Source organism: Ricinus communis, chromosome 4 (assembly GCF_019578655.1).
Source record: "Ricinus communis isolate WT05 ecotype wild-type chromosome 4, ASM1957865v1, whole genome shotgun sequence".
NCBI classification, from domain to species: Eukaryota; Viridiplantae; Streptophyta; class Magnoliopsida; order Malpighiales; family Euphorbiaceae; genus Ricinus; species Ricinus communis.
Window position 1 is genome coordinate 14,924,406 of NC_063259.1, and position 21,190 is coordinate 14,945,595.

Consider the following 21,190-nt stretch of genomic DNA (forward strand, 5'->3'; position numbering starts at 1 on the left):
AATTCCACAAATTTAATTATGTAGAATTTTAAATTAATTTTAAACTAACTTTCATTTCATTCAAAGTACATAAAGTTTAGATTTCCAAATAAATTTCATAAATTTTATAGATTTCAACCAAAAACTATATAATAGTGAATCAAACATAATGTATTTCCAAATGTTTATAGAGAAAAATAAATTAAAAAAATTGCATTTAGTGATGTCTCATAACCATATCTTACCTACATTAAGGGTAATTATAGCTAAATTGAACGTGATAATTTAACACGTGATTAGAAATTAATATTTAAAATAGAATATTTAACTAATATTAAGTAACACAAACTCAATAAGAACTAGAATTAAATTATACGTGCATAATTATAATATATACAAAAATGGGAAGGGAGAGGGACAAACAAATTATGAAAAATACTTTACTAAGATTTTGAATTAATTGGGTTAGTTAAACTATTTATAATTTAATTTAATAATATATAATATAATCCATTTAGTATAATTGTATTTCTAGAAGTCCAAGTATATTAGGATTTTAAATTAATAATAATTTTAATTTTAAGAAATAACATTTTAATTATATTTTTAAATAAATATTAACTAATAAATTATTTTTTGATTATATAATAATTTATATCCTAAAAATATCATATAATTTATATTTTTAATACTTATTATATATTTAATATGATATCAAAGTAATAAGCAAAGAATTAAAATATCATACTAAAAAGATAATAATATTGACCCCAAAGTTTCATATGTGATTTTGATGATGCAAAATATTATTATTGCTGACAATCTTATTTAATATTCTTGTTCTTAATAGATAATCTTTAATTATCATTTATGCATATAAATGAAGATGAAAGCATATCTATGAAGATGGATTCAAGAATCGAGAACTTGAATACTTAAGTCAATATGAGGATCAAGATAAAATCATGAAGTAATAAAAATGAGAAGAGTGATAGAGCATATAAGAGCAATGCAAAGAGCATGTGGAGTCAAAAAAACACATGTGGACATGGATGATCTCCATTGAATAATATCAGCTAGTTGAAGTTTGAAGAATAAATTATACTACTTGGAAGAGTTTATGAGGGCAAGCCATATATGAATGGATAGATACATCAATATACTTTCAGGAATAAAAATTGAAAAATCTCTTGGAACTATAAAAATGGAGTATCGAATCTTTGAGTGAATTATGCTCAAACTGTAAAGATTGGACTACAACAGATGAGGTCAATTAGAATTAGTGGCATTATTTCTAGAAGATGAATTTTAATATTCTTTTCTCTAGATTTATAACTCTGGGAGTCTAGTTTCATTATGAAAACGATCTTATATCAATCCGAGGTATATGGAAAGTGCAATGGCTGAAATACTGAAGCATATCTAAACTGTCAAGACTAGATGAGCAATAAAATATTTCAATTTTTTAGAGTATGAAGATTGCTGATTTTAGAGTTTCTAAAAACTAAAAATTTGTAATAGATTAATCAAAGTTTCTAAAAAAACGGTTTATAATTTGGAGTTATATAGTTCAAGATTTCGAGTTTTTAAATGGTCATGCTCGTAATTGAAAAGTAGAAAATTTGTAGAAGCATTCAGGGCCAATATTTCCAATCGTGAAAGTTTTCATGGCCATGAAAAAATCTTTCCAGCCATGAAAACCAACATTCTCAACCGTGAAAGCAGACCTTTCCAGCCATGAATAATTGTTCATGGCCATGATGGTTTTGAGTTCTTTAAATTTATTTTTCGCGCTAATACTTTATGGCTGTGAAGGATCCTTTCCACCCGTGAAGCTGCATTTATTAAGGTTTTTGAAACAGTTATATTTGCATTCAATAAGGGTATAACGTATCTATTTCATCTAGAAGTATTTAAACTTTATTTCTAAGTGTTCTAGGTCAAGCAAAAGCATTTACTTAAGTCTCATATTTGTTATATGTCTCAACAACCTCTATTTCTTCATGAAATTCATCTTGTATTAAAGATTCAAGAGAGGGTTTGAATCTTTTGGTAATTGAGTGATTGATTTCTATATTCAAGCTCAAAAGGGTTAGGTTGAGCACTTGTATAAAGGATTAATTGCTCTTATAACTAAAATTAAAAATCTTAGATTAGGTTAGAGTGTAAGTCTAAGAAAAACACTTGGGTTAGAGTATGAGCCTTAAGAAAACACTTGGATTGTTAGCCATAGAAAACACTTGGGTTTTAGTGTTAGCCATTGAAACACTTGTAAGAAGTTTGAGTGTGAGCTTGGAAACATTTAAGTTATTCTTGCACCCATAAAAGGAAGTAGGCAAGGAGTTGGTCGAACTACTATAAACTGTTGAGTTTAATTTTCTCTTTTCTAAGCTCTTTTATTTTACTTGTGTTTATCTTATTGCTCGCATTCTCATATCGGATTGATTAATTACTTTAGTTAATTGTTTCCGCTAATATTGGTTTTAATATTTAAATTTTTTAAAATAGAAGTTTTTAGTTAGAATTAATTTTTTATTTCAACCAATTCATCCCCTCTTGGTCGCCATAAGATATTTCAAATAGTAAATAAAAAAAGATAGCAAGCAAAGTTATAATGTTAAATTTAAAAATATATATAGTATTTTATTTTTTATTTTTTAAATGATAACAAATCAAATAATAATATTTACGTGCAACGTATATAAATAAAAAAAAAGTAATATTAATGTATGATCATAGCTTTAACATAATAATAATAATAATAATAATAATAATAATAATTTAATAATAAAAAAATATTATTATTCTAAATTAAAGAAAATAAAAGAAGAATAATAGTGATAAAGTGTATTTAATAAAGTACTAAATTATTATTTTAATATGATAAATATGTATTTATTTCCTCTTATAACATAAGTTATACATAGCATACATGATTTTTAACTTAATAATCCTATCATTAGTCCGTAATATAAAGTAATTAACATGGTTTAAACAAATAAATTCTTATAAAAATTAAATAAAATTTTGGATAATTTCTTTTTATACTTCAAACATTATTAAAAAGTAAATCATTAGGCTTCTATTTCATTATGTTTATCCAAATAATAATAATAATTTAAATCTACTTTAGATACTTAAATCTAAAAAATTATTAGAATTAAAGGGTTTAATATTATAATTTTTAAAAGTAGAAAAATAAAATAGTAGTCCATATAAGAATGTATTTGTTATATTTTACATTATTGAAAAAAAATAAAATCATTAGTATGAAATTCTTTCCATTAAATTAATATACTTTTATAAGATATTTGAATCTTAATTCTTTTAATAATATATTAAACTAATTTATTGCTATCTATCAAAATTTTATGATGTTAAATTCATAAATTTATATTATTTTTATTTTCTAATTAATAATGAGTCAAATAGTTAATATACATATACAACGCACGTGAATAAAAAAAACTAGATCATAAGTAAATTATTAAATCATCTCATTCCACATAAATAATTAGCAAAAATTTAACATGAAATTCTTTTAGTGAATTTATTCGTCTCTCATGTACTTTTTTTTAAAGAATAGATATACAAATATAAATATACATATGTTTGGAAATCCTTTTTAAAAATTAAGATTTGTTCTTTTTAAATATGAAATAGGTTCCCCTCCTTTACCAACCTGAATTTAAACAATTTTTATTCCATTTTGATTAACGGATGGGAATCAATTAGGGCTAAACCCTAGATAAGTTTTCTCCATATGCCTCTTAGCAGCACTGTAAAAGACACTTGGAACTTCATAAATATGGTAATATTACAAACATCTCTTGAGCATTAGCTAAACTGTCTTCACTACTTAATTTCATTGGTCAATCTACCCAGATACAATAAGATCCTTAAAATGGTCAAATTTCAACCGGATCCAAAAAGAAAATGGAGAACAAACTGAAAACAAGAAGCACCATGAAAGTCAAGAAAAGAATAGAATGGAGCACATTGCTCAGAGTTGCACATAATGGAGCACTTTGAACTTCAACCAGGCAAGAAGAAAGGAAAAAATGAAAATAAATAAAAGTCACACTTCCATCTTGTACTTTTAAGTTATGACAAGGAAGAAATAAAATAAGAAGAGCAACAATAATAACAGTATAACAGTAAAGTCTACTCGAGAATTTCTCATCTCGACCTGCATCAGGCATTCACCAAATTTCGCTCCCTAAACATATTAAAAACCAATGTGTTAATATGATATGAACCTGCCCCTCTTTCGGGCAATATATAAACTACTCGTACACGACGAAGGATGCTTCCGGAAATCTGGGTTTATACATCAATGATACGATATGAACTGCACAGCCACACATTCTGACATGCCTCCAACCAGTGGAAGCTATTCCCAGTTCAGGAGTATATTCCTGATTAATTCCTTCATTTATCACTTGCAACATATACTGACGATGAAGCAATAATAGTCTCTACATTTGTCAAGTGTCATAAAGGAAAGCCTTTGCAATCCATGTGATATTAGGGATGAGACCTTATTGGACTTATGGCATCCAACCTGAGAACTAACCTAACAGAATGGCCTGTCAGGATGATTCGATTTGGCCCATTTTGCTTACTTTTGAAGCATCCCAATCTAAGCTTCTTCAAAATATGTAACTATTTCAATGTTATAAAAATACATGGAGTAATTCCTATGAGGTACCCCTTTGAATTTTTGAAAATTTTCATGTCTACCTATGGACCAGAAATGAACCAGAAATGAAGGTTTACAGTAACAAACTGCACATATAATGGTGTACACACTAACTTTGCAAGTACATCTTGAACAAACTCGGTAGAGTAATGCAACAGCACAAAACTTATCCCCACCAATCTAAATGTATTCCACAGACAGACATCACGTAATCCAATTACATCAAGCTAATAACCATCTACTTCTAAGCCTAGGCAAACAATTCCAAGCTAGTAAGTATCTATTTTCACCCTAGTTTCAGAGAGAAATTATTGCAGAGATAATTCAATCGCATCTATATACCTTGGTGCCATGTGTGTACTCACCTCTGCTACATGTGCATCAGCATGTAAACTTGCTCAATACAAAGCACTCTATTTATTGTGCATCTGCATAGTCATTGGTAACCTCAAATTCACATCTTCTTAATAACATTGTACAACACAATCTCAAGCAAAGTCACTAATCCCTAACTCAAATACAGACTAAAAAACAATAACACAGTATTCCGTCCATAGCCATGGCTATAAACCAAAATAATAGCCAATGATTCTGAAGAGGAGAAAGAAACAACTCAAATTCAGTTTTCAATCATCAGATTAACTTGACTCTTGCTCGGCAACTATTTTAAGGCTTTTCTACAACTTATTAAGTGAAAAAACTTCATATGGCATTTCCTGCATCTCCTCCTAAGTTCTGATTCCAGTCAAGATCATTTACTAGGTACTGGGGATCAATGGAACCAGGTAGCCTTATACCAAAATATCATCTCTTAGTCATTTTGCCAATCCATGTAACCAAAATTGTTTTCTTATGTTGGAATGGTCAACCAAAAAATTATTTTCATGTGCATTAGAGCTAAAGAGGTTGAAATTAACAGCCAAAAGGCCAATTCCTCTCATTCACTGTGGCACTGTCGCCAAGATTAAATGTGCCTAACCATTTCAAAGAAAGAGAGATAGTTCCCTAAACTTCATCAAAGACAATAAAGTTTGTAAACTAACAGATAATTACCAAAAGAAGATTACAATCACTGTAAATAGGCATAGAATGAAGTTAAAAATAAGTGACAGGAAGCTATTCCTTTTTATTAGATTTCTAACATCAGAAGCAGAACAAAAACAACATCCAATGTTATGGGCTGCTTGTAGTTTTCTTTCTTCCAATCATGTAATAAAAGAACATGGAATAAAACAACCACAGATGCCCACACATTCTCAAGTGAACCTCCCTGTAAAACAACAGAGATTATGCCTATCAGGAATTTCTTTCTTTTTTTTGAACAATCCTATCAAATATTCTTCAACAAGATATCATCTTCACAGGCCAAGAACAGAGATAATAAGAGAGTAAAAGCCATTAAAATCCTCAATGGAAACTTGGTATATATTTGAGAAGTTGAACTGCCTAAAGAAACCATAAAAATATTTAGAACATTCAAAAGGTTACCAGATATAGGTCGAAAAAATGCTTTTACTCATTCCATTACAACTTTGGCCCCAACAGCTTTCATTTTCTCAATTATTTGCTCAGCTTCTTCCTTTGATACACCTGCTTTCAAAATTGATGGTGTCTTCTCTACCAAATCCTTGGCTTCCTTAAGACCCAAATCAGTACAACTTCTTACCTCCTTAATTATCTTAATCTTTGAAGCTGCTTCATACGATTCCAATTTCAGTTCGAACACAGTCTTCTCTGGTTTCTTCTCTTCCTTAGCTGCTGCAGCTGGTGCCTTCATTGCCATTCCAGCCAATCCAGCAGCACCACCCTTCAAAACCCCAACAGTCGGCAGTTCTGTCATTCCCCTTTTCTTCATTATAATGGAACTTAGTTCAGCAACTTCGACCAACGTGAGTCCAGCAACTTCATCAACAAGCTTAAACACACGTTCTGTAGGAGGACTGCGATGCTCAGTAGGATCAAAAGTCGCTGGATCATAATCAGCTGGGAGCCTCCTCTGATCAATTTCTACCTCTTCTTCCTCTTCCTCATCTTTCCTTGCAGCTTGAGCATAGCCCCGAGACAGCAACACCCCATTCACATTCACTAAATTCAATTGAACCAATGGAGAAAATAAGGGTTTTTTAGAAACCCCACTTGTTAAATGATGACTTAATCTTAAAATCAAGCTCATTTCAGCAAAAAAGACTACTTTAATCCAACAGAAAAGAAAAAAAATCTAAATGGAACCCATTTCTGGAGCTTTCACTTGAGCAATTATCTGACCTGAAAAGCAAACAGAAATTTTAACAGAAACAAAATGCATTAACAAACAAAAACAAAAGTTTTAATAATCACATAGATAGATTTGCACTAAACCATTAACAACCCACTAACACATATGAGCTTTAGAATCATGATTCCAAGTTTTCTATGCTTTGTTAGTTTGTAAATATATAACCAAAGAGTTCATAAAATTAAAGGAACTATAGACCGAAGAATAGAGAAAGGAAATACAGAACATACCTTTTATAATAGGCGGTGAAGGATGTTGAAAAATGTTCAAGGTGTTTGGTCCGGTGATTCTCCCGTCTCCGGCAAGGAGGGTGGAGGAGGAGCTGCAGTCGAGCGGTTGGAGGCGGAAAGATTAGCAAGAGAACGAGAATGAAACTGATATGCTCAGTCGCTCCTGTTGAAAGGAAGAGAGGGTTGAGGTGGTAAACGGTGTCGTATGTGTAGACAATTTTACGTGCATTCGTTATAGGAATAAGGTTCAATTTGCCCCTCAAACTTTTCAAGAAAGATCAACTCAGCCCTTTTGACCTTTCTTGTTCAAATCAACCCAAAACTTTACTTTTTTGGTTCAATATCCCCCTTAGTTGAGAGCGTGAGAATTACTCTTAATAAATAAAAATAAAATTAATAATTCTTAAAAATATATTTTATAATTTAAAAATAATTCGAATATTAAATTAAAATAAACAAATTTTAGTTTTTTTACACCATCATCACTGCCATCGCCCTTATTACTATTGCCATATCCATTAACACCCTTAGGCGGAAGATTGAGCAACTAAAAGTTATGCATCGACAAAGCTAGTTGATCAGCCAAACACTAGTGTGGGTTATCGTCCTTCACCTGAGGTTTTTGGGGCGAGGATTGATGCCAGCCTCTAGTCAGTGAGATAACATCATAAATAGGCAAACCACGAATAATAGCGAGAGGCGTAATCTCCTCTCACTTAAATTGACAAACCAAGGTTGTTTCCAGCAATATAGATGGGAAAGGAAAGCTTGTGATGTCAAGAGAGAGCCTATAATAGAGGTTTAACATCTAACATCAGCTGGAAAAAGAAAAACAAAAGAGATAGACTGCGGCGGTGAGAGAGAGCCAACTGAGAAAAGAGAAAGTGTACAAAGACCTAAACATATATTTGAAAACAATCAAAATTAACTATTAGGCCCCTGAGATATAGTGTTTTAAATTAAAAAATTTAATTTAATTTAAATATTAATATTTTTATTTATTGCTCTTCGAAAAATGGATTAAACTGAACTAAAAATGCAAAGTTTTAGACTAATTTGAACAGAAAAGGTTAAAAGGGGTGAATTGATCTTTTTCAAAAAGTTCGAGGTGATAATTGAACCTTATTCCTTTATTGCAATAAGAGAAGATTACTGTTCCTCTTTGAATTTTGACTATAATACATTTTAGTATCTTTTATTTGAAATCTGAACGCAATTATCCTTTAGTTTTTGAAGGACGTTATATTTTAGTCCTCACATTAAATAAATTTTAGTTTTTTATATTTAAAATAAATTCATATGTTAGTTCCTCATATTTTAAACAGAACAACATTTTCAGATTTGTATTTTTCAACCTTTTAAGGACTAAGATGTTATTATTTTATTAATTAAAGGATGAAAATATTATTTAGAGAAAAATTAGAGGTCAAAATATATATTATGGTGATAAAAGGACTAAAGTATATTATAAAGAAAGGATAAAGTATAGTTTTGTTCAATTTTCAAACAAGATAATTAAATGTATAATGATGGTCAAAATTAATGGAAAATAGTTATTTGCTTTAATAACAAAGGCGCGACGGGTCAATTCTCTATAATATTATTGAAGAAAAATAAAGATGGTGATAATGATGAACGGTAACAAGGTCTAGCCTTGATGATGGATGTTGAAAGGAGTAGTAGTGATGGAGAATGACATTAATTTAGTAAAAATGAACAAAAGAAAAGATATTCCTAATTAAGTAATTTAGACTATCAAACTAAAACACCTAATTTTTTGTTATACAAAAGAGAGGAAAAGCTAAAAAGAAAATAAAAGCAAAATTATTTTCATCCTTTAATCACTTGGTTCATGAACTTTTTATACTGATTTGATCATGAATTTTCAAACTAATCCCATCTAGGATCTTATTAAGCTCTTAAACACCCAAGGGACGACTCAATGCATAATTAGCAAGATAATCAACTACTTGGTTGTTTTCATAATAATCATGAGCAAACACAACTGTCTAATCCTTTTGCAGCGCATCCAAATAACCACTCGCTAAATTTGCATGAATGCTATAAAACATCTATTGATGCTTAAAGGATGCAACTTGTATATTAGATTCTTCGACTTTTTAGCCAATATTCTTGCTTTTTGTAATAGAAAAATTACATTAATGGTGTTCAAACTTTTTGAAATTTGACAACTGAGTGTATAAATTTTAGAGTTAATTACTTTGAAGTCCCTGAGTTATGTCAAAATATACTAATGAGTCTCTATGTTGTTAATAATTAATTTCTACATTCCAATATTTACCGCTTTATTAACTACTGCGTCCTTCTATTAGAAATTAATGTTAAGTGCTTAAAATTTGTCTAAAATAACTTTATCTAATTCACTTTGTTAATCTTATTCAATATTTTTTTTATCTCTCTCTTTTATCAAATATCTCAATATTTTCTTTTCTATATACTTCATTTCTTAATCTAACTTTCTCCATTTTTTTATCTATTTCACTTTCTCAATTTCTTTTTCTTCACTATATATATCAATGGTAGTCCATCATATTAGTATCTTTATAAAGTAAAAGACAAGATTTAATACTTTTGAAGTTTAGAAAAAAAGATATGCTAATCCATTCAGAAGTAATTAACGACTTTTTTTATTAGAGTTCTCCTATTATTTTTCAATTGCTTATTAATGGCTTTAGTTTATTAGTGCAATATATGTTTGTTTAATGGTTAATTAATAATAGGTTTTAGTTTATTAGGATTTTTTTGTAATAGTCTATTAGATTTTTTTAAAATTAAAAATTAATAATAAAAATGATTAATCAATGTATTACTATAGTATAATTAGTTATTAATTTATATTTTTCTAAATTTGACAAATGAAATATGCAGAATCATATAATCTTGAAGTGGATTTTGGAAAGGAAGTGAAGACAATTGGTATGATGTTACCTAATAAGTACTTTTGTATGACCTTATTGTTTAATTTATATAATACGTTTAAGATAAGGTCAAACTTTATAGATATTAGGACTAGTTATGGATTTGATTTGAAAATATATGATGATGTTTTGAGTATGTTTATAAAGTACAAAGATAATCCTATTGTACCTCTATATGTTTATGAGATGTTGAAAGCATTAAGTGTAGTTAATGAATATATGAATGAACCGAATAAGTATGGATTTGATGCTAATGTTCAAGTAACTGAACCTATTGGTGATGTGCATGGTAACATTCAAGTAACTGAATCTATTGGACTCCAACTTAAATCCTATAGGTTATAAGATTTGAGGGGCTATAAAAGACATAAGTTTGGAAGTTGTTAAGGAGTTTTTAGAGATTAAAAAAACAGCTAGAGATAAGATTTGGAAGAGGCACTCAAGATCAAGATTCAAGAAATTCCATCAAGATTCAAGAGTTTTTTTCCTTTTTGTTTTATTCTCTTATTCTTTAATTTAATGGATTCAATTGCTTTTGTTATTTTTATTTACATTATAAGTAGCTAAATTTATTTTTTAGGATCGGATAGAAACCCATTAACTCAATTTATGATTTGATTTAATATTATTCCTTTAATCTTTGGTTCAATTATCTTGACTTATTATTTTTGTGCATCATGTTATTATGAATGTTAGGATCCAATATTTACAATATACCTAGATATTAAACAAAGTAATGAAAGTTGAAATTTAAAACTAGTTTAAGGAATATTAAGCAAGGGCAATTAAGACTTAGACATACAGCTTAGGTTCTTGAAATTTGTTTTCAATTTGCCAGAGAACTTAATAAATTTAGATTAAGACTTTTAATCACGAAAGTGGACAAGAAATTAATCTTAATATAGTGTGTATGACTTGAAAGTGTATATTTGCTAGAATAGGGTAAATTATCTTCAAGGTTAGTTGAACTAGATTAAAGAAATTAAATTGTAGAAGAATTAGTATTGTGGAAACTTAATTCTAGAGTTTTAATTCATTTAATTTCTTTGTTTTAATTATTTAGTTTTATTTTAATTATTTTTAAACTTATATTGTAATGTTTTAATCTAGTTAATATAAAGCCATAATATATTTTAGTGTTAAGTACTACAAACCTTTGTGGGACAATAATCTAGATTCAATCATTATATTAAAATTATGGCAACTGTACACTTGCAAGAAATATCACAATAATATGCAAAAGAGAGTACATAGGAGGGTAATATCACACTTGATGTAAGAAAAAGATTGAATGAAAATATAGTTGCTAGTAGGAAATGAACAATGCTTCTAAGTAGAAATAATGAGTTTAAGGTACGAGATAGGAAAGGTAGAGATATATTATGAATGTGACTAGGAAGACTTGTAGCTGATAATTATGGCAAGTTTATGGTTTACTAAGTAGACATGTACTGTTATGCATAGGATACAATAGAAATCTATTGAAATTATGTTGATGATTATTTTAGTATTGACAGGTATCTGAAGACCTGTGAGGGAGCAATTAAATCTGCTCCAATTAGAGATATTAGAGCTAAAGATGATCAATGACATTTTGTTAATTCCCCTACTGAAACACTTACCTATCAAGCCAAGAAAGGCAAGGAAAAGATAGGAAGGAGAACAACCTGCAATTTTGAAAAGATCATTTTACTGTTACATGTGCTATATGTAAATAGCTTGGTTAAAATAAAAGAGGATGTCAAAGAACATCACTTAATCCAAGAGTAAAAATGTGGTTTTTCTTATCAATTTTTGTTAGATGTTTGATCTACATTTGTTTGAATGGACACAACAAATGCAAGCACCAATAGCATAGAAACTGGAAGGAGGGGCAGAGGTGGTGGTGGAATAGTTAAGGCATAAAGAAGAGTTGCTTCAGCTAATGCAAGAAGTGATGCAAACCAATCCTAACCTAGTCAATCATCTACAGCCACATAAGCTTTTACAAGTCAAGCCAGTTAATTAAGTCAATAGATTTGAATGGAATTATAAGAAGGGCATATTTTGTGATTTTTTTTTTTATAACCTATGCCAACATATGTCAATTTTTATGAGTGTATATATGGGCAGCTTTTTGGTTAGCTCTATTAATTTTGGTAGTTGTATTTGATGTTGTTTTGTGGGAGCGTTAACAGGTCAATTTTTTGTTATCTACTTTAATTTTGGAACTACATGTATTTAATAAATTTATTTATAATATGACAGTCCAATGAACATTCATATTAAACTTTAATTGTCAATTTTGCTTTTATATTCCATTTTAAACAGTTTATTTCATTTAAGTTATATATTCTAATAATATATGTTAATGACGTTTAAAGTAAAAGAAACCAACTCAATTAGTAAATATTTTATATTATTAATAGGTTCAAATTTACACATACCAACAACCACAAATTTACACTACTAATTTTCTCTATCTACCCCTACTAATTAACACTACTAATTTTTGGTATCTACCTCTTTCAACAACCAGTACTAGCAACAATCTATTTCTTGCTTAGACATAATAACATAATAGCTACAAAAACCATCATATTATAGATTATAGATAGAGCTAAAAATAACTTCATATAACCTAACTCCACTTCAAGTGCCTCAATTTTAGCATAAAGTCTTCTATTCTCAACCTTTAATTCAATAATTATTTCTTTAAACTCAATAGCTAAATGACTGCCACCTCTTAATCTAAAATTAGAACTATAGGCACAATTTGGGTTTAGTGTTGATGTGGCTTTTGAAGGCACGCACCATCTGAGAAATGTTCCATATACATTGTCAAGGCAGTAGAAATATGAGTGTAGATTTTTGAGGCCCGCCCCAAGTGTTGGGCAACCTCACCACTGTATTTAGGTATCATTCTTCGTACTAGGCTCATTTCGAAACAAGTTATTTGGTTGAGGGTTCTAAGAGATTATGATAGACCTTAAGACTAATTGGAGAAGGAATCGCCACCCGATGAGATCGAAACACATTTCAAAAATGGGGATGACGACTTTGTACCCCTTGCAGCAAGCCTAAGTTTCTCCCTCTCTAAAATTAGAGATTCTAGGTTCGGAAAGTTAGGTTCGAATAGGGAAGGTTTATGAAAGTACCTCTATCTTCCTAGGCGATAAAGCCTAGCTTTCACTAGAGTATACGAGCCCTTGCCTATCCTAATAACATTGTCTTATCCTATTTTTATCCTATATTCATTTCACACACCAACCTCTTTTATCTTTCTTATCATGTAAGTTGAGGAATCAAAGGACTAACCTAAATGGAGGCACTCGGGTACCTTGACTATTTCATAAAGAGAAAGCACATTGGTGCCTTTGTTATTTCTACCTAGGAGGCACTTTGGTGCCTTAGATTTTGTCTTAGCATGTTATGGTATTGTAGGCGGCGGTTTTGAGCGTGCACCCAAGTGTCTCTAGCACCTACGGTATTGTAAGGCTTTTCAACCTAACAGAGAACATGTTAGCTAGTCACAAAGATTAGCACGGAGAAAAGGAGTCACCACTCGGGTAATTATTTGGGACACTTTTACTAATTGAGTGATATTTCTTTATTCATAAGGAAGCTTCACCACATCTAGAAATGGATTCGAAAGCCAACTTTCTTATTTGCATATCTTTATTTTTAATTTTATTGCTTAACTATTTCCTATAAACATAACAATTTTAACTCTATAAGTAATCATTACAACATGTGAGATCCACCTAATTCTAGCCCATTTTAGTTAAGCCCAATCTCCATTTATTTTGTTAGCCTAATTTTACTATTTAGTTATGCTTGAAGCCACCTAGTTTGGTCCAGTTACAAGTTATGCTTTAATTACCAAGTGTTAACCTAAATAGATTATTATTTTATATGCCAAGACCCAATTAGGTTTTTCTATTCTAAATGAGTCCATTAATTGATTTAAAACATGGCAAGAGCCTGCTATATCTATATAGATTTTAACTTAAACCCAATTTACCATCTATTCAACCTAATGGACTACAAGTTTCATGCCAAAATCTAATTTTTAAAGCCAAAGTCTAGATGTCCAATTTCAATTAACAATCATGTAATCATTTATTTGCCATACAACATCAAAATAAAGCAGAAAATAAAGCAAAACAAGGAAAGTAAATAAACTTAACTATTACAACCATTCATACAACTAAAAAGACTTTTAAGAAATGACCAATCTAGGTCATAAATGGCAAAAAATGATAATAAGGCTCGAAAAATGCAAAAACATGACACATTTAGGAAAACTGACAACGGATGACATCATAGAATCGATCGGCTCTATACTTCTATAGGGGGCCGATTTTGGTTGTTTCAGCACTCCAAACCCGAAACTCGGCATACATGCATAAAAAACACAAAATAATAGTTAGTAACACAAAAAGAATAAAATAAATGCATAAAGAAATTAACTTTTAAGGCAACAAAACACTAAATAAACATACAGTAAGCAAATTTTTTAATATGGCAATTTGTAAAACAAATACTAAACTGATCATGCGACCTTGATTAATTCATACTAATCCTCTAAATCATCATCAACCTAACATATTTGATTCATATACATCATTATAAGATTCAAAATTCAAGAACATAAGTTATCTATTTTAAAATCTAGAAAACATGCAAAAAGGAGAAACACATAAATCTCTTAAAATACTTTATTCTAAGCATATGTTAATCATAAGAAAACATATAATCATGTTATTCCTAGCATGTTTCTAAGAATCAAAATAATAATTAAAACACAAAAGAGAATATCAAAAGAGAGTAGAAGTAGGATAATGTGATGTGATTGAAACCTTTAGGTTGTCACCGTATTGAGCAAATCTTTGAGTCTCAAGAATAGAGGAGGAAGTTGATTCAAAGATGGAATAGGAATCTAGAGTGTTTAGTAGTTTTATGTTTACTTTTGAAAATCATAGTATGTATGCCGAAATTTTAACAATTGTTCTGTACTCAGTTGTCAATCCCCTAAGCCTAGAGCTTCATATTATATTTATAAGAAAAGATTTAAGGAAATCTTAGATGCTAGGATAATCATCCATTTAATTATCGATAATTATGAAGAATTATTAATAATTAAAGGAATTTATCAAAACTCTTTTTAATCGATAAATACTAACCTTAAGATATTTGGGATAATTATCAATAAAAATCTATTTAATTATAATCAATAATTAAAAGCTAGTTAATTATCAATAAAAATCTTTTAGAAAGTATACTTTAATAATTATTGACGTTTAAAGTAAGAAACATTGAAAAATGATGCAAAAATATAATTTTTAGACCAACCAGCACTGTGCAAATAAAAGGTTCCCCCATCCTAAATAAAAGAGAGATGAAAGATGAGAGATGAGAGAGTTATTTATGAAGGTCTTTCTTAAACTAGTATTCAGGCTGATATTAATACAAGGTTCCCCCACCTTAAACAAAAGAGATATTTATAAATAAAAGCCACAAGATGGAAGCATATCCATTAAAAGCAATTTAAGAAAAATCATCTTCATATGTGATGGAAGCAATATCAATTATGCAACTAATTTTCCATTTTAACTACCTGGGTTGTAGTGGATGGAAAGTCCATGCATGACTTCAAGCCAACTATAACAAGAAAATGAGAAACAAATTGGTTAGCAGAAGGATAAGAGGAAGAGAACTATTTAATTCGTGCCTGTCTTGAGTAGTATGGTAATTTTGGATTGTTTGGGTATCTAACTTTCTTTTGTAAATTGAATTTTTCAAAGTTCCAATGGAACTAGAACTCAATTCAGTTGGTCCAAGTTCCATTAAAGCTTTCTTTAATTTTTAGCAATATAAGTCTTTTTTTTTCTATTAGGTAGTCAAAGTGGTTGTAGGTTGACATTATATAATAATTAAATACTGCAAAATTACCAAATCAATTTTATTCCAAATAATTAAAGGCCATAGTAGTAAAATCAAAATACCCACAAAAATAGCTTTGCATATAACAAAATGACCAAAAATAGCTTTTAAGAGTAGTACCTATTGCATAAGTACCTTTACATTAACAAATATGATAATGAAATCATCCAAAAAGTCATAAGAAGCTGAAGTTCTTCATTCTATTGTAAATTGTATTTTCTTCATAATAAAATTAGCAACTTCAGCATCAAAGTTATTTCTTCCAAAACTATTGTTAAGACTACTAATTAAGGTTGTGTTCTCCTCCTTCATCAAATTTTACAAAAAACCCGACTCTATCAATCATAGGCTCATCAAACTACTAAAAAAATTACAATATTTATATTTACTGAATAATTATATATAACATACAAAATATTATTGTTGTGCAACAATGTACTTCTAATCTCAATTTAAAAACAAACAAAAGAAACTTTATTTACATTGTAATAATAATAGCCAAAGCGCCAATGACTAGATTATTATCTATCATGAGCATCTTTTTGAAACTTTAATCCTTTTTGGTATATATATATATATATATCTAGAGTTAATCTAGAGCGTGTCGAGTAGGACCCCTTACAGGTGGCAAAACAATTCTTTCAAGAGTTTTAATGCAGTTGCATATCCAAAGTTCGAACTAGAAACCTTGATTAAACTATAAGAGGCCATTATCATCTCATCTATACGCTCTTGGGTAAAGCTTTAATCCTTCAATCTTTAATATACAAAAAATAGTACTTAGTAATCTTTCATATTTCAGGCCTACTCTGTCTATCATTACTTCAAATGATGATGAATTCGAAAACATCATCATTTATTTCGAGTTTAAATTTTCTGTTCTAGATTTTGAGAGATTGAAAAAAAATTTAGAATTTCAACTTTGGTAAAAATCAAAGAAGAAAAAGAGAGAAATAGAGAGTAAAAAATTGTGATTTTAGGATGTGGGTCCATATTAGTACATATTAACAAAAGTTAGTGCAACGCAATAAAATAATGGGTTAGGATGAGCATTTAAATGGACTGTGTTTTGAATGTGATGGTCATTTTTGGGCCAAAACAAAATATAAGGGTCCAATCAGACTAAACAACTAAATATTAAGATTATATTTGGACCTTTTGACAAAATAAAATGTTGGGTTTTGTCAGAAAATAGTCGTGGAATGCAACGGGCTGGAAAATAGCAAGGGAAAGTATAGAGATGGAAACAGGGAAAGTAACCGTTGATAAAGTAGGAGGAAAATCAACAGTGACAAGATGCTTCTCCAAGTATCCTCTCAAATTCATTATACCCACAAAGGTAAGACTTCGTTTGTTTGTTTGTTTGTTTTTCTTTTCTGTTTTTTTTTTTTTAATCAACTGTGTATTTAAAATCTCACTAGATATGTTACTAGAGCTACAATCTGATCTAGCCGATTTATATTTTTATTGTATTTGATTATGTAATGTGTAAATTCCAGGTGGGTCCTTCCAAAACTGATGCTGTTTGGATTTACACACTCACCTATGGTGGTGGTATTGTCTCTGTATGCTCCATCTCTCTCACTTTTGTTCACTCTGTGTGTGTATGTTTGCCTGTGTTTTTTGTTGGGTTTGATTTGTTCATCGAGACTATTGTTTGTAGGGAGACTCCATATCATGTGAATTTATCATTGGACATGGATGTACTGCTGTCCTAACAACCCAAGCTTCTACCAAGGTCTTTATCTATTGATAGAAAAGTGCTTTGCATTAAATTTTAGATTCTTGATTTGTGTAATTTATTTGTATATAGTTTAATGACTTAGCTCTTTCAAATCTTGATCTTTAGGTGTACAAGTCCTTGGGGTCCAAGTGTTCTGAACAAATTCTTGAGGTGATCATCTTTCCTTAATTTAAATTATCATCAAAATCAATATATGGTACTTAACAGATGCTTTAAGTAGCATCTTCTAAGCTTAGTATACTATGATATAATGTTGTTTTGTAGTGGCCTAAACAGTGTTTTGCTGATTTGCTGTATTTTGCCTGTAATAGAATCAGTCCCAATTTTTTGTTTTCGGAGTTCAAGGCTTTCGTGCAATACGTGGGCTGAAGAGTTGCTCAGTTTCCTTTTCAATTCCATTTTGTTGCATTTTACTTCATTTTTTCTCTAATTTGATTATGGCTAATTTTTCATTATAAGAAGTAAAGGTTTTGTGGACTTGGTTAAAATCACAAGATAACGTTTGTTGAATGATATCAAATGCTTTATAATTTATTTACTTTTTTATTCAAGAAATTTTACTGCTTTACTATTAATGCCTATGTTTTCAAATGCTGCTTTGATTCCATGCAGTAGGCAAGAATTGGCAGTGATTCCCTTTTGGCTGTCATTCCAGATCCAGTGACATGTTTTTCAACTGCAAGATACTCTCAGAAACAAATCTTTAGAGTACTATCAGACTCAAGTTTGGTAGTTGTTGATTGGATCACTAGTGGCCGCCATGAAAGTGGAGAAAAATGGGATTTTGAACTTTATAAGAGCAGCAACAACATTTTCTTGGATGACGATCAACCTTTGTTTCTTGATACTGTAATAATTCTCTCTCAGTTCTATTTTTCACAGCTTCTTCAATATTCATTGTTCTAATCAATTAGAATGCTATTTTAGAAGTTTAACTGAGAAAATTCTACACTTCTATTGTACCTAAGTTATATATGTCACCAACAGCTAATCCATTCCGATAATGTAGTAGAACTTTTTTCTTTCTGTCCATCAAGGAACACAATGGGGCTTGAATTATATGATAAAGAAGCTACTTTGTCCTGTAAAACGAACACCCCATCCTTCCTTCCATCTTCAGATATTTCAACCCAGAACCTCCGTGTTAGCAGTATATTGTTCTAACCATCTGTGCGAATCCTTGGTAACAATGTATCAACAGATATTGCAAAATGAATCAACTGCTTACATATTGGGCAGACAGATTCAATCGTTCTTGGTCACTGGTGCTAGTTTGTTATGTCATTAGATGGGTACACAGAATTGCTGTTTCTGCAAATAAGCAGACAGTCTGATCTCTCCCCTATCTTGCTTGGGGAATTGCTGGTGTTTTTCGGTCTTTGTTTCGCATGGCCAGTAATATTTCTGGTAAGTCCCCAAACCTCTAAAGCTTTTGCGAAAATTGTGAACAAGAAGTTAATTTTGATTTTTAAGTTTCCTCCTTACCAAAAACCTTTTGACAATGGTCTTCACAGGTTCAGTTGCGTGATTATTCTGAATCTTATATTTTACATGCTTTCTACTCATCCTTGTGGCTGCTCTCTTTTAGACAAAACTCTCTTTTGAGCTTTTGACTTTTAGGTCTGTGTCTGCTAACTAATGCATGGATATACTTATTCTTGTCACAAGGTTGACAAAGGTATTTTATTAGTGTAAACCTGAGAGGTTTTGAATTTTCCTTATTGTTAAATACAAGGAGTCTTCTATATTGCAGTCATTTTGCTAACTCAATCATGCAAGTCTTTTTCTGCTTCTGTCACAAATGTTTTAATATCCTATTACAGGTATTGCTAGAGCAAGGAAGCGCTGGCATTATCAGAGAACGTATGCGAGACTACCAAGTTATTGCAATGGTTATACTCTTGGGGTAGACACTTTAATTATGTAGTGTAATATATCTGCACCTATGTGATTCTATAATTTCAGTTGTACAGTTTGGTAGTTTAGTCAAGCTGAAAGGCCATGAAAGATTTGATAAACTGCATACATAAAATTAGTGATATCTTCTTGTAGGCCAAAGCTGAAGCACATTCAAAGTCAAGTTCAAGAAAATGTGAAAAGGATAATGTCTGAACAGTTGCATATGCCTTTTTCTGGATTGAGCGGAAACGTAAAATCAAATTCCAGCACTTTCTTCACCAAGCCACCTTTTATTGCATCCTGCAGCTTATTTGGTCCTAAGGTATTATATGGATGGCACAAGAATATTAACAAGCATTCTTACTTCCCATGTTTCTTTTAACACTGAATGAGTGCTGTGAATCTTGACCATTATTTCTTTTTCTTATTTTCTTAAGCTATAGGAATAGTTATACAAGAGTTTAATGATTTGAGTTTGATTGAGTGCTGCAAACTGATATTATAAACTAGCTTGTGAATCTTGACCATTGTTTCTTTTTATTACTTTAGCATAAGTAACACCCAGAATTTTAAGATTTGAAACTGATCAGATTACTGGTTTAAATCTTTATAGATTTATCATGGGAAAGCTATGTCAGGAATGTTATTGTTCTTACACAAGTAGTTTGTTTTTTCTTTCAATTTAAATGTGATATTCGATCAGTATTCTTCAGGATATGTTTGGAAAACTATTTTTTATGATTAACTATGAGTACTAGAGACATTAATGCTAGTAGATTTGCATTTCTTTTAGGCAAGTGAAAGGGTTTTTTTTTTAAAAAATTCAGCAACCATCTCAATTTAGCTCAAACAATTCAAAGAAATTCATGAAAATTTCTCCAAACCTAAGGAAGAACATTAAATTAATATATATATATATAAGTGTAATTTTGTTTCTATTTCTTTTAGTCATCGCTCCTTAGCTCTTTCTAAATTCTAACAGTTTTGATATTTGAATAACAAGCTAGCCAATTGGTGTTCTTTGTTTCCACAGGGAATAGGCATTGTTGTCAGAATAGCTGCCATGACAACGGAATCAGTGTACAGGTTCTTGCAACATCAACTGGCTGACATGGAGCCTCTTATTGGGGTTTTACCGTATCGTTGAACAAGCTTAATGATTTTTTTTTTTTCTTTTTCTTTTTCTGTCATAACTTATGATGTAGTTCTGTATTGCTGCTAGAATTTTGCCGGTTATCATGGTCTCTGTGTGTTCTATTGCTGCTGCCTTGCATATCTTCAATCAGAATAACATCTCCCGGCACATTCCCCTTCTTTAAAATTTAGACAACTGAGGTTAGAGAACTGCCGGACAATTTCACGGTGATATATTGCAGAGCTTATAAGTGGTAAACTCCAAATAATAAAGTGCTTGGTTTTAGTCTTGATCTTGTTTGGATTTCGAGCTCAATTAAACCAAATGTTATCTATCTTGTTTGTTATCAGTTACTGGTTTGT

The 21,190-nt window shown here is 30.3% G+C and overlaps 2 protein-coding genes across 5 annotated transcripts; one reads left to right on the forward strand and one right to left on the reverse strand.

Moving 5' to 3' along the window:
- Window positions 1-5,771: 5,771 nt before the first annotated feature.
- On the reverse strand, window positions 5,772-7,373 carry LOC8280389 (50S ribosomal protein L7/L12). Of its 3 annotated transcripts, none has more exons than XM_015727929.3 (3): window positions 7,187-7,371; window positions 6,170-6,946; window positions 5,772-5,951 (listed from the first exon to the last, which is right to left on the reverse strand). In XM_015727929.3, exon 2 carries the CDS (start codon window positions 6,852-6,854, stop codon window positions 6,198-6,200), a length of 657 nt encoding a protein of 218 aa, XP_015583415.2. In that variant the 5' UTR covers window positions 6,855-6,946; window positions 7,187-7,371; the 3' UTR covers window positions 5,772-5,951; window positions 6,170-6,197. The 3 variants fall into 3 exon arrangements, with proteins under 3 accessions (XP_015583415.2, XP_015583416.2, XP_015583414.2); XM_015727930.3 differs by lacking the exon at window positions 5,772-5,951 and having other exon boundaries at window positions 6,080-6,766; window positions 6,911-6,946; window positions 7,187-7,373; XM_015727928.3 differs by lacking the exon at window positions 5,772-5,951 and having other exon boundaries at window positions 6,080-6,946.
- A 9,836-nt stretch (window positions 7,374-17,209) lies between these two features.
- On the forward strand, window positions 17,210-21,162 carry LOC8280390 (urease accessory protein D). Of its 2 annotated transcripts, XR_007215520.1 has the most exons (9): window positions 17,210-17,389; window positions 17,550-17,615; window positions 17,714-17,788; window positions 17,900-17,944; window positions 18,410-18,643; window positions 19,150-19,201; window positions 19,618-19,700; window positions 19,847-20,015; window positions 20,727-21,162. XR_007215520.1 is itself a non-coding variant. In XM_002533377.4 (8 exons), exons 1-8 carry the CDS (start codon window positions 17,291-17,293, stop codon window positions 20,838-20,840), a joined length of 885 nt encoding a protein of 294 aa, XP_002533423.1. In that variant the 5' UTR covers window positions 17,217-17,290; the 3' UTR covers window positions 20,841-21,162. The 2 variants fall into 2 exon arrangements, 1 of the variants encoding a protein (XP_002533423.1); XM_002533377.4 differs by lacking the exon at window positions 19,150-19,201 and having other exon boundaries at window positions 17,217-17,389.
- Window positions 21,163-21,190: the final 28 nt, after the last annotated feature.

What these genes read in the sequence shown, in the direction of transcription:
- LOC8280389 (XM_015727929.3), bottom strand. Translation starts at nt 6,854, where the DNA reads ATGAGCTTGATTTTAAGATTAAGTCATCATTTAACAAGTGGGGTTTCT.
- LOC8280390 (XM_002533377.4), top strand. Translation starts at nt 17,291, where the DNA reads ATGGAAACAGGGAAAGTAACCGTTGATAAAGTAGGAGGAAAATCAACA. An exon ending in AACCTTTGTTTCTTGATACT is followed by an intron (nt 18,644 to 19,617) that starts GTAATAATTCTC and finishes ATCCTATTACAG; the next exon opens with GTATTGCTAGAGCAAGGAAG. An exon ending in GCAGCTTATTTGGTCCTAAG is followed by an intron (nt 20,016 to 20,726) that starts GTATTATATGGA and finishes TTGTTTCCACAG; the next exon opens with GGAATAGGCATTGTTGTCAG.